This window comes from Diuraphis noxia, unplaced genomic scaffold (assembly GCF_037042655.1).
Source record: "Diuraphis noxia isolate RWA-SAM2 unplaced genomic scaffold, SU_Dnox_SAM2 contig0005, whole genome shotgun sequence".
NCBI lineage: Eukaryota > Metazoa > Arthropoda > Insecta > Hemiptera > Aphididae > Diuraphis > Diuraphis noxia.
The window spans coordinates 42,788,436-42,801,923 of record NW_028301715.1 but is presented as its reverse complement, the minus strand read 5'-3'; the positions used below and the strand labels follow the sequence as shown (position 1 = coordinate 42,801,923).

The window sequence follows — 13,488 nt, the reverse complement described above, 5'->3', positions numbered from 1 at the left end:
TCGTTTTTCTTTTTTCTCCCAAAATGATCGAAATGAAAGTTCTTACTCAAAATAAAAAATTTAAACAAATTTCTTCGAATGTTTATTAAAATAAAATAGAAAATCACCAACAATTTTCCAGAAAAAAAAATAGTTAAATATACTTTTCGAATTTATGTTATACAAAAGTTTTACCGATTACAAGATATCAAAGTATATATATTTGTCAAACTCGTGTAGATCTATAATCAAATTTCTTGTTGAATCAAAAGTTAATTTCTTTATATTTCTATCAATAGCAATATAAAACGATTATAGTTTTGTAATTAATGTCCATCATAAGAACAAAATTATATTTATAAAGAAATTTGAAATTCCGATATCAATGTTATTTAATCAGTGGTTAAATAACATTCATATATTTTGATAAATCTTAGGTGGTGATAACCACCTAAAATTTAAATAAGAATATTTCCAATTGGAAAACTTATTCATACTTTAATGAACTTTTAAATTAAATATCAAACACAAAAAAACTTGAGATTCAACAAATAAAACGAATTTAACATCCTAAATATCAACTGCCTATCTCACTCAAAAATGTATTTAAACAAATGTCAATTTGTCAACCGCCTAAAATATTATCAAGTATCCTATTTCAATATTATTATTCAAAACAAAATTACTATGTAAATTTAAGTTTCTATTCTATTTTTTTATTTTCATCTAGGTACATATTTATTTTAAATTATATTATTATTATTATTTTAATACGTTATTGTTTTTTTCCACTTTTAATAATTATTGGTGGGTAATACAATTTTTTTAAGAAAAGAATGAAGATATTAAACTTTTTCACTCCATTCATAGGGTGGTTAAAAATTTATCATAGTGTGAATTTTACTTTTTTTATTGAGTTATTATGTAATCGTTATAATACCAGGTGCAATTGTAAGATAATCGCTTAGCTTAGAAATAAAATATTGTAATACGATTAAAAACATTTGATTATGACACAAATATATTTTTAACATATTAAATCAGTAATGAGAATTATGTTATTTACTATAAAAATTAGGTATAGGTACTCGTACAGTATTGGCTGCTAATTATACTGTATTTATAGTAGAAAAATAAATTAAAATTAATTATGCATCAATTTATTAAATTGGCTTAATTAAAAATGGTTATTATTTTCCGAGGGCTGAAGGAGACTAATACATGGTTTTGTTTATACGTGTATACGTTGTGTAGAGTACCTATATGCGACATAATATATATATATAAATGGTCGTATAATTACCATTGGATTGGCATGATATCGTTATGCACCGTGCTTCCAATTTAAAATGGTAATTAGCCGGTAAATGGTATTGAACATTTAACCATGAATTATTATATGACTCACGATTTACCTGCCAAGGGTCAACACATGGGGAATGGTGATGATGCGACGATAGGGCAGAATACCAAAAAGAAGGGTGAATCCGTTAGTGGAACAATATAACTATCGTTACTCACGCCATATTCCACGGTCGAACGATTCACATTGTTTGTATCCTCCGACGTAACCTACCGTTCTTTATAATATTGTTTAACGTGTGTGTGTGTTTATTTATATAAATATGAAACTATATATATATATACATATAATATACACACACACAAATCCTTGTCTTTTGGAGAGAGAGCACACGGTCACAGTGATGCTTGTAAAATAATATATATTTATGCATTATATTAAGATTTTGGGCTAGTAAAATAGTTATTATGCATCATCCCTGACTGGTTTGAACTGTTATAAGGATATAATATAATATTGATTCCGGTCGGTCATTTGGTATTTTCAAAATATCCTTCATAAAGTACAATTTATTATTGTTATTATTTCTATTGGAATCATTGATTTATTATCGTTGCAAGTGAAATGTGTTATTCTGAATATATTAGTTTTTTTTAAACTTAGTTTTTACTATTATTGCATAAGTAGATATTAAATGATTATAAAGTGTGATAAATAAGTTATATTGGTCGTATACAAAATCATAATGAACCATTATAATATTGTAATTATATTGTGTTATAAGTGTATCTTAATTTTTAATTAATTGTAATTTATATTATCTATTCAATGAATTTGTATTTTAAATTTGAACTATTGAGCCTCCATACAAACATATGTTCTCTATTTTCTCGAAGAATAAATAAAATAAATTGTAATCCGGCACTTAAATTTAATCTAGAGATAATACGGTTTTCAGACTGAGTGTTAAGATTAATGAACGACCTGGTAACTACTTTTGATCAGTAAATATTATACAATGCATTTTAGGCTTTATGTAAAACGAAGTATAGTATATTTTGGCTATGAAATGTTATGTTTTAAATATTGTTTCGCTTAATTTCGTCTTATTTTATTAAATGCAGCATTAGCAGCATATTTTCATGATTTTTCTAGAGGGTATCAAATTTTCTAAAAAAAAACTCTAAATTATAAATAATTTAATAATCAATACAAATCAAATCATTTATATTACTAAATAATAATTATAGATTCTTCTGTAGTTATAAATTCATCATTGGACTGTACGAAAATTTAAAAGATATATGTTTTGATACTTAAATTGTCCAATGAATGCGGTGCCTGAAATAATTATATGAAAACATTTCATTTTTTATTGTTATATAAAATATTATTTTGACTACCTAGTTTAGAGTTGTTTTTCAATTAAATAATATGGTCTACTGTAAGTTTGTTTAAAACTATGAAATTTCGAGTGTACTGTGCTAATGAGTTTGGTGCGTCACCGCTAACCTTTCAAAAGACACTACGCGTTAAGTGACTGGGAGAACTTTGTCGTCACATTCCACACACATATTTATATGACAGAAAATGAGATCTTGTATGTGTATACTGTATACATATTCTGTATACAGGGTTGGGCAAGATACACAAAAAGCAGTATCGAGATACTAGATACAAGATACTTTTCTTTGATGTATCGTGATACAAGACACTAGATACTTGGCTTAGAGTATCGCGATACTAGATACTCGATACTTGGCTTTGGAGTATCGCGATACTAAATACTCGATACATTTTAATAAAATTAGTCACTGGTTTTTAAAAAAAAAAATATGTTTATTATTATGGGGATGACCACCTTCATTAAATATGACAAATAAAATAATAAAAGTTGACACTTATTCAGTAATAATAAAACAAATCAATTACGACATAACGTAATCTCGTTGTCGTCAACGATGCAATAATAACCACAATACAATTACAGAACAATTAAATAATAATAATTATATAAATAATAATTGTACATTAAAAATTATATAAATAAATAATAAAAATAATTTTAGTAATAACATAATGTCCTAAATCCTAATATATAATAAATAATAGTTTATAATTTTATGATTTATCGGTACTGAAAAATAATTTTCATGGGCGAGATACTAAAAAAGCAGTATCGAGATACTAGATACGAGATACTGTGCTTTGAAGTATCGCGATACAAGATACTCGATATTTCATATAATTGTATCGAGATACAAGATACAATTGTATCTAAGATACGTATCTTAGATACTTGTATCGAAGATACTGCCCAACCCTGTCTGTACCTATACATAATATTGTATATGTATAATATTATGTCGAAACCACAGGGGTTTATTATATTATACTCTTTTGTGCTATGAAAAGTGTTTATTCCCGCGAGGATCACAAATCAATTTAGTCATTTAGATGTATGCTGTAACGGAATGAAAGCGGCACGTATGAGAAAACTGCAGTAACATGCAGCGACATAACTGTATAGATTGCATTCGAGTGCACTTGCACCTACCTGTATAATTATCTGGAAGTATTCAATTATTAATCCCTACTCCCTAACCTAACGATAATTTCTATTCGAAATACACAATTCGCTTGTTTATAATATTATATTATGTTAAGTATTATGTTGTTAAATATTTAATTTGCAGGTGATCGAACAATAATATTATTTTTATTTTGTACGTAGTTAAAAAAAGAAAAATAATAAAATCATCATTAAATATTTTGTTATTATTATATCATAGACCTAGTCATGTGCGTTCCAACTATAAGGACAATATAATTGATTACAGTATATTTTGGGGTTACTATTATTTACTATTTAGTGTCGATAAACTTTATAAATAATAATTTTATTCATTTTTTTCAGAAGATTTCAGTGGGTTGCACATCGCTTTATTATTCCGTGAAAAATAATATGGATCTCATTCCGTAGTTCACGTTGTAAAATTGAGACGAGATCATACACGGGAAAAAACAAACGGTGATATTAACGAATCACAACTTGTTAGTTAATATTTTTTCGATCCTATCGTTTGTAAACACAACCATCACCACCACAATCATGGTTTTGAGGCATGGATTCTGCCGCCAGTGCTCCGATATGCTGTTCGTCGTCTGCACAATCACCATAGTCATTACAGGTTAGTGAAATCCACGGTTGTTATACGTAACCTGTATAAGCATTATGTCATAACTTTTGTTCGCCAAAAAAAAATGGGTGTTTTTTGCAGTCAAGTTGATTATATTATATGTAATACTTTAGTCATATATATTTTTTTATTTTATAATTAAAAAAAAAAAATATTAATAAATGCGTGCATCGCAAAGTTGTAACTTTGTTCATAAACACACTTTATTTTATGAGCATTATATATATTATTATACAGGACAAATCAATTATACTCATAGACCGTACCTAGTAGTATGCAATTTAATATGTCGATTAAAATCTACATAACACTATTTTTGTATATTTTATGTATATATGTATATATACAGTTCGCGGACAACCAAATTAAAAATATATTTAAATGAAATTTATTCATTAAGAACGTATACTTATTATGCGTACAAATAATTTGAAATTTGCTTTAACTATACTCAATGGTCTCAATGTATAAAATAATTTTATATTGTGGTAATAATAAAAACAGGATATAATATTTAATTAGACCGTAACTAGGATTTTACGATATTAATTCAATTTTAATTGACATGGCAAAGATTTAATTTAATTAAAACGAAAATTGTTTTAAATAATTTTCTCTATATATTTTAGAATAATAGTCTGAGTAAAACTAGAATAATAATTTAAAAAAATATTTGATCAACGTTAAAAATGACAAAATGGAATATAAAAATAATATTGTAATACATTATTATTTAAGTATTACAATGTGTACTTTTTTAATATTTATTTATTTATTAAGTTATTGATGACAATTTATGTACAATAAAATTGTAAACTATCCTTTCAATTATTTATTATACGTAGTATAGTAATATCGTTTGTAAAAATCTTCATAAAGACGTAAACTGTTTACATTCAATCAACTAGTTAAAATAAAATAATCTTCATAGCATAGTAAATTATATATAGTAGCTTGTAAATAGTACAATTATTATACTCTTTATCATTTCTTGGATTAGTACGCAGGATACTTGCTCAGAATAATGTGGTCCAGAGATACATATGTAGACAATAAAATATTAATTTAAGTCATATGTTATGACTGAACATTAAATTAATTAAACTTATAAAATGGTTACCGGTTCTATAATATTTATCTAACTGTATAATAATATAAAATCAATGAAGATCATACTTGTAATATTGTACTTCTGTTAATTAAGATTTTTCATTAAATACTGGTTAAGCAAAGAAAAAAATGTCTTATTAAATCTCATTGGTTTTGAGTTTTATATTTAATAACTCAGTAAAAAATATAATAGTTTTCATGTTCCATCCAACGTTTGATTATATGACTAAGAAAATTAAAATTTTATAAACTTATAATTCCATAATAGAAAGGAGTATCCCTACAGAACATTATCATTCGTTGCTATACAAAAATAAAATAACAGGATTAAGGTTTTTACTATAAATCTATAGTCTATAACGTCGTTGACATGATCAAGTTTTTATTAAACATTGCACTATTATTGCTAAACGTACATCGAATTTGAAAAAAATGCTCACAAGTCTTGGTTATTAATTATTCATGGTTTTGTTAATTTAATACCTTTAATATTGGTTCGAGTCTTAAGGTTGATAACTCTATGCAAACATCAAGATTAGTATGTCTAAATTAATATGATTGTTATTTTATAGGTAGATAGTATAGTTAGTTAATAAGCCTTCGTTATGTTTTTTTGTTTTTAACCAGTTAAAGCGAAAACAGTAAATTTTATCGATGGAAAATATAGTGTAACTATCAAAAACTTCTTTTGTTAGGTAGTGATTGAAATATAGACATAAAAAACCGAATAGGATCACTAGTGTTGGCACTCATTTTGTTTCGATCATCTCAACGCAGGATAGTCGTGGGTATATTGTGTTATATTAAATTTGAAAATGACGATAAATCATTTCATACGGAAAATGATTCTGAGCCGAGCTCTATGACAAAAACCGTGTCTGTTTTCGAGGGATGTCTGTAGCGTTTAGGTTTAGTAAAACTACCGATAAAATCGAAAAATAACATTTTCTTAGTACCGCCTAGATTTAATTTACAATCGGTAGGTAATGTCGTATGACCTATTTTTGAGCAATTTTCAAAAAATGCATTCACAAAAGAAGATAAAAGAAAAAAAAACAATTACTAGAAAAATATAAAATTCGCTTAACCAACAAAACGTTATGTAAAATGGCACGATTTTGGACACTTGAGGGGGGGGGGGATTCTGGACTTGAAACAAAGTTTTTGTAGTTACATCTATGTTTCAGTTCATTTACCTATATGCCACATAAATTTATTATTATATTTTCATTCGATCAATAATTTATGTATAAATTTAATTATTTGTTTAGCGGCATCATCATTCGTATGTTTTTAGCTTATAGATGTTGATTATAATAATATATAATAAAATATACCTAATATTGCTTACATTTTGACGTCAAATTGAATATTATATAGTTCAGAAGTTCATTAAGTTGAATATTATTATATTACCAGTATAAAAATTATCTGTGGCTTACACGTTTTTCGTTCAATATTTTGTATTTACCTATGAAATATTTGACATATAAGTAAAAGAATATAATATACAAATAAGCAATATGTTTTTTAAACGATTAAGTTAAAAATATGTTGTAGGAAGTTTTTATAGAACATACCTACATAAAAAAAGGCAGCTGGTAGAAATATAGAAATTCGCATTGGTTCAATAAACATTAAATTTTAATGTCATTTTAGATTCTGAACGAAGTGATGAATGTATTGATTTTACAATGATATGTGCTTTTTTTTTTGTGTCTGTGTACAGCATAACTAGTCGAAATAATGCTTCAATTTCAAACTTTGATGTTGGTTTCCGATGTAAAAGTGAATATCCTTGGTGCATTATAGGGGTCAAAAGTAAACATTTTTCATTTTTTCAAAATATTTTTTTACATGGTTGCAAGTTGTTAAAAAATCAACGTTTTTTTATTAAAAAATTATATTTTTAAATATTTTTATCCTTATCATTTTTTAAGTTTTTTACTTTTTTGAATGACAACATAGAGTTTTAATCCATATTCCAAAGCAAAATATTTTTCTAATTATTATGATACATAGAAATTGAATTTGGGGCTAGTAGTTTATGATTTATAAGTATTTAAAGTTTAGACAAGCGGAGTAGTGGACAAACATTTTGCGGGGTAACCCCGTACCACTCCACTCTGCCAATCTAAACTTTAAATACTTATAACTACTAGCCCCAAATTTGATTTTTATATATCAAAATACTTAGACAAATATTCTGTTTTGGAATATGAAATTAAAACTCCATGTTATCATTCAAAAAAGTAAAAAACTTAAAAAAATGTAAGGGTAAAAAACTTAAAAAATGATAAGGGTAAAAAATATTTAAAAATATAATTTTTTAATAAAAACTTTGGTTTTTAACAACTTGAAACCATGTAAAAAAATATTTTGAAAAAGTCAATACTTTTTGAAGTAATGAGTGTTGTTTGATAAATCAATCACTCTGTATACCATAGATAGAAATTATGAGAACCACTGGTAAAAACCAAATAATATTTATAATAATAATAATAATATAAATAATAATGATAATAAAATTATAATAATAATAATGTGTTATTTTTCTCGTGTTCTTCAGATAGTGTATCAACCAAACACCCTTAATTATTACAATCCACTGAAAACGTTTTTAATGAATATAAATACGCAAACGTTTCATTTTTAAAATCTCATTTTAAAACAATACCGCATATTTTGTGATTGCTTTTGAGAGATGAAAATAATGCATTGCTCTGCGGTTATAATAACAATAATAATAAGAAGAATTATGCTATAAGTACGTACAACACTGGGTTCTTATTCCCTCCAATCACCAACGTTCGTCAACAGTTTCAACAGGATAGGTAGTTAGTTTATTATTTTTTACCAATTTCGACCGTATGCACGATTTTGTTTTGAAACATAAAAATGGAATGTATACACACGTAACATATCCCTGCGGTGAAGGATACGCAATCGAGTCCCGAACCGACGACGGAATTAATGGCAGCCGGACAGCAGATAAAAACACAGGTTATACCGATACGCCCTGAGTAGGGTTGGGATAAAGGGAACTGCGCGGGGTGTATAATATATGCTGTGCATAATAAATTTCCCATTTAAAAACGAAAAGAGCTCAAAACCCGTACGACTAAAATAAAACAAAAAAAGCATAGGATGCTTTTATTATGTAGGTTTTTTTTAACCTCTCTTTATTCTCGCGGAAATGGCGTTTTCACACTTGCGTCACCCTTGCAGTTATGAAGGGGTTTACTACACTTATTAGTCACCGTCATAAACTCGAATCGCACAATATTTTGTTTTAATAATCGTCATCGTATTTATAGCCATCACATATGATTAAATACACCGATATTAATATATTTTAATCTAGGGCGTTTGACTGTGTGATGTACTATACCTAACCGAAACCGACCGAGTGAGAAATCTAATATCTCTGAAAATAATGATTTAATTGCTAATTATTATAGTCCCAATGAACCATTAATGATTGTTTGTAATATTGTGGCTAAGTTTGAAGTATTTTTCAATTTTTCAATTTTTTAATTGAAGATTATCGTACTCGACTGGTATTAAGTTTCTCGTGAATGTTTTTCTATAAATTACTATACTTATTTTATTAAGTATCATTATACAAATTACTAAATTTGAGTATAATCCTTGTTCTATAAGTGTACTAATATGAATCGTTTTATATTTACTACTTACAATAAAAAAAAAAATTATGATAAACAAATAAACTTTATAATGATGTTGGAATGTATTATTTTTCTTGTTGTGGAATGTGATAATTGATAAGAAATAATAACATATTTTTTTTAAGTAAAAAACATTTGATAACCACTACTCATGAGACATCATTTTTCACACTATGGTAACTTTCTTTATATTCTTATCAACATATGATAGTTGTTTTTTAAGAAAAGCTGATGACTGGTATTACTAAATGACCGCACTATAATCGTCTACCTACTATGTTTGTGATGCATACCGATTGGAATAATCGTAATAATGTTATGCATCTCACCTCACTACTCGTTCTATTATATACCTTTTTACAGTATCAACGTTTTCCGATATATGTTGTTAAAATTATTATGGTGAAAAGTATTATCACTATTATCTGTAAAATTGTAATGAACTGCAATATTCATTATTTTATTATACGGTTGTTACCAGCTATTACAATTATAATTTTACCCCACAAACCCATAGTGTGTCATTAAAGTACAGTTTTTCTAAAGTCAGTTCCTATTAAACGTCTAAAAAGTTACGAACGTTCTTCTGTGAAAGTTTTGTGGTTTATCTTCTCATTATTTTTCATAGAACACTTTTTCTCATTTTATCACATTTTATAACGATGAAAAATATCTCTAGTCTCACAAAATTATATTTTCTGGAATACGATAACTTATTTAAAAATTCATTTGTATTTTTATCTAATCAAATTATCATTTTATATTAAATGGTGAACTTTAATCTTCGTGAAACGATTGTTATTGACATAAAAGAAGAATTATCATTTCTTAAAACAGTTAAAACTATACTCGTAGTTTATCGTTGAGCTCAGAAATTTAATGGGGAAACCAAACGTCACCTGTTTATTTTACGTTATAGATTATATTTTCTTTGTATAAAGGTCACATTTTTTTTTGACAGTATTTAAATTTTAAATAAAAAAAAAAATTGAATCTAACTTAATACCCATAGTCGATATAATTAAAAACCATTACAGTATCCTGTTACAATGGATTTTATTTAACTACATCAGCATCATGTTATGATCACAACTTATAGGTTCTCTTATTCATGAATGATTTATTGTTCTCATGTTTTATACAAAGTCTGCAATAAACTCACTAAGAGGTTAACCTAAAATAGTAGTCTGTTATTTTATATACTATTATAATTTACCAATTTTATTTTTAGACTTTTTTCAATTGCAAAATTTTGCAATATACTTATACAATTCAGAACATGAATTGACAAACATGATTTAGTTATTGGGAGTCTCAATTATCTCGTCGATACAGTTTGGCAACGTAATTATCAAACAATAAAGAAAGTTACTTTTTTTATTTTTTTTTTGATTTTAGAACCTTCAGCGATAGCTATTACAGTTCAACAATTAATTAATAATATAGGATGCAAAGGTTACAATTTAAGATAATATACAATAGTTGATACATGATAACAAAAGACAATTAAATTAAAATATTAGATAGCGAATTAAATATGAAATAGTGAGACATTAATGTAAGAATAATATTACAAAATAAAAATAGATTGATAGCTGTTTAGTAATTATCTATGTTAAATCATATATATATATACCATAAATACGGTGTTACGTTGATTTAGCCATTATAAAATAAACAGGTATGTCAGCAACTTACGGTTATTATGTGAGCTTGCGCAAAGATGGCGTCCGGTTTTCGCCACATTTCATTGGCTGAAGTGTTATCACTTGTCATTTATCATGGGTAATATGATTCTCAAAATTATTAAATTATTCATGATAAGGTAAAATAAAATATTAAACTATTAAAGTATTAATATTAAACAGTTAATATTTATTAAACAACTAAGTAATAGCGAGATTCAGATTAATATCATAAAATGAAAAATAAATTTAAGATCATGCTTATAAGTCTGTTATAGGAGATATGATGATAAGTGATTACTGATTACGAATAATTGATAACACGCGAAAGCCGGCCGCCATATTGTGCGCACCACAAAGTTGCTGACATACCTGTTTATTTTATCATGGATTTAGCTAGGAAAGAATTAAGAGTAGTTGTGAGAAGAGAGATTAGAGGGCTGATAATGGAATTAAGATTGGAAATGAAATAAGATAGGATATTGGAAATATTGGTGAAAGGAAGTTTTTGGGTGGAGGTTGAGTGATCGGGACCTTGACTGTCGGGGCACCCGGACATACTTTTATTTTTGAATCGTCGTTGTTTATTGTTTTGGAAATGGTTCGTTTCAGTTTTTTGGCGACAGGGCAGCCCTTATAATTTGCCGTATGATCTCCGGCATAAAGCACATTTTTCGGGCAGTTCACGGGACTTTGTGCAATCCACGGTGAGATGAGTCTCACTACATTTAACACAGCGAGGGAAATGTCTGTAGTATGATTTGGTGTGACCATACATCTGCATTTCATGAATTGGGGAGGAAAGCGGGATTTCCTTGGCTTTTCGACTGCGATCATGGAGTTTAGTAACTTGGTTATTTTAAAAATGTTGACTGGATTCAATTGGTTCAAGACTCACTGAAAACAGAGATAGTGGACTTTTCATAGAACGATTAAGAATTGGGCGAACGCTTAAGACGGAAAACCTAATTCCGTTAGGGCTGTCTCGATATCATCGACGGGGATCGAGTAGTGCAGGTGACGAATAACCGCTTGGACGGTCGCAGTTTGGTGGAAAGGTATGAAATGACAAATTTGTTTTAGAGAGATATGTCGCCGCACTTGAGATGATTAGCGCGGTCAGCTGTTTTGATTATAGTAAAGTCTTTTGAGGACTTGAAACTAAACCTTTCTGGACCCACTATAGATGAGAGCTTATTTCTTAGCTTGGAAAGATTAGTTAGGTTTTTTATATAAATTAGTGGAGACCTGTTTGGTTTCATGTGAATAGTCGCTGAAGTACTCATCGTATCCAAACCTTGATGTAATGACGGTTCCTCGACGGGGGGAGGGCTGAATACATCAGGAAGATGTTCCACAGAGAGGGAAGCATATCTGTTGGGCGTAATAAATACTTTTCCTTTGGTATTGTCATGCTTCGTAGGTGACGAAGCCGAAGATAACTGACGTTTGGATGCGTTATTATGAGACATGATTGGGTTTTATTTTATATACGACATAACGATAAAATAACACTCGTGACGACGAAAAGATGCGATAACGCAGGTACGCGAGTACCACACGTGTGTACACTATGACCGGTTATCGCGGAACTGAAAGAAAGTTACAATAATCAAAAAAAAAAAATATTTTTTTTATAGTTTTGAAAAAAATATTGTAATACACATAATTTTAAGCTAAAATAAAGTGTTTCGTAAAGGTATATTAATACACCAATTACTATAGTACTATCGTTACTCTTCGATCTAAAAATATAATATAAATGTTATATAAAATATTGTCGCAATATTTTTTTATTTGCACACAGTTGAAAAATAAATCATCAATGTTACGAGAAACGTGTTAAGCGTTAAAAAAGTCTAGTGAAATATCTAAATAACCGTAAATACTTATTATAAATCATATTATAAAAATTCTAGTTAAAAAAGATTAAAACTCTATTCAAAAAACCAACCACCATTAAATATAAATATTAGACAAGTAAATATGAATTATAAAAGAAAAACTAAAATTAATTTATTCATTTTTGTAGTTTGAAATTTGAATTATTGCACAGATGCATTATAATACCTTATACATATCCGAATAATTAATGTGTTGTGTTCTTTAATATATATTAATTGCGTTATAATTTTTTTCCCATACATATAATATATTTTATACAAATGTTAAATAATGTGTAAACAATTATTTTACAATACGTGCATCTAATGAATTATACTATGCATTCATTATTCTCGAGTTAATAAATCATCCATTGACTAAAATTGGCGAATCATGTGGCATTGAGTGAATTATTTTAGCTGTATGGAACGTCAACACTGTATTTTAAATTTGAACGTATTCCTAAGGCACCAATGGTACCATGGTCGTTGTTGGTACATATTTAAGGATCAAGGTGGTTTGATAAGTTTGAGTGGATGCTCTTGTAGAGGTTTTGGTGAACGTTTTGAACTCATATAATGGAGATTCAATTAATGAAGTGTATATTATTTGAATTACAGAAATGTGCCTAAATATTT

At 27.6% G+C, this 13,488-nt stretch overlaps 1 protein-coding gene across 4 annotated transcripts in view; it reads left to right on the top strand.

Annotated features, from left to right (window-relative positions):
• Positions 1-13,488, top strand: part of LOC107166174 (zwei Ig domain protein zig-8-like) — a 417,908-nt gene that overhangs the window by 24,002 nt on the left and 380,418 nt on the right. For 2 of the 4 annotated variants that reach the window (XM_089229654.1, XM_089229655.1), the window contains exon 2: positions 4,203-4,473. In XM_089229654.1, the coding sequence (XP_089085780.1) occupies positions 4,395-4,473 (79 nt within the window). In that variant the 5' untranslated portion in view covers positions 4,203-4,394. Of the gene's footprint in view, positions 1-4,199; positions 4,474-13,488 lie in introns of all 4 variants that reach the window. The other 2 variants (XM_089229653.1, XM_089229652.1) reach the window with 1 other exon arrangement.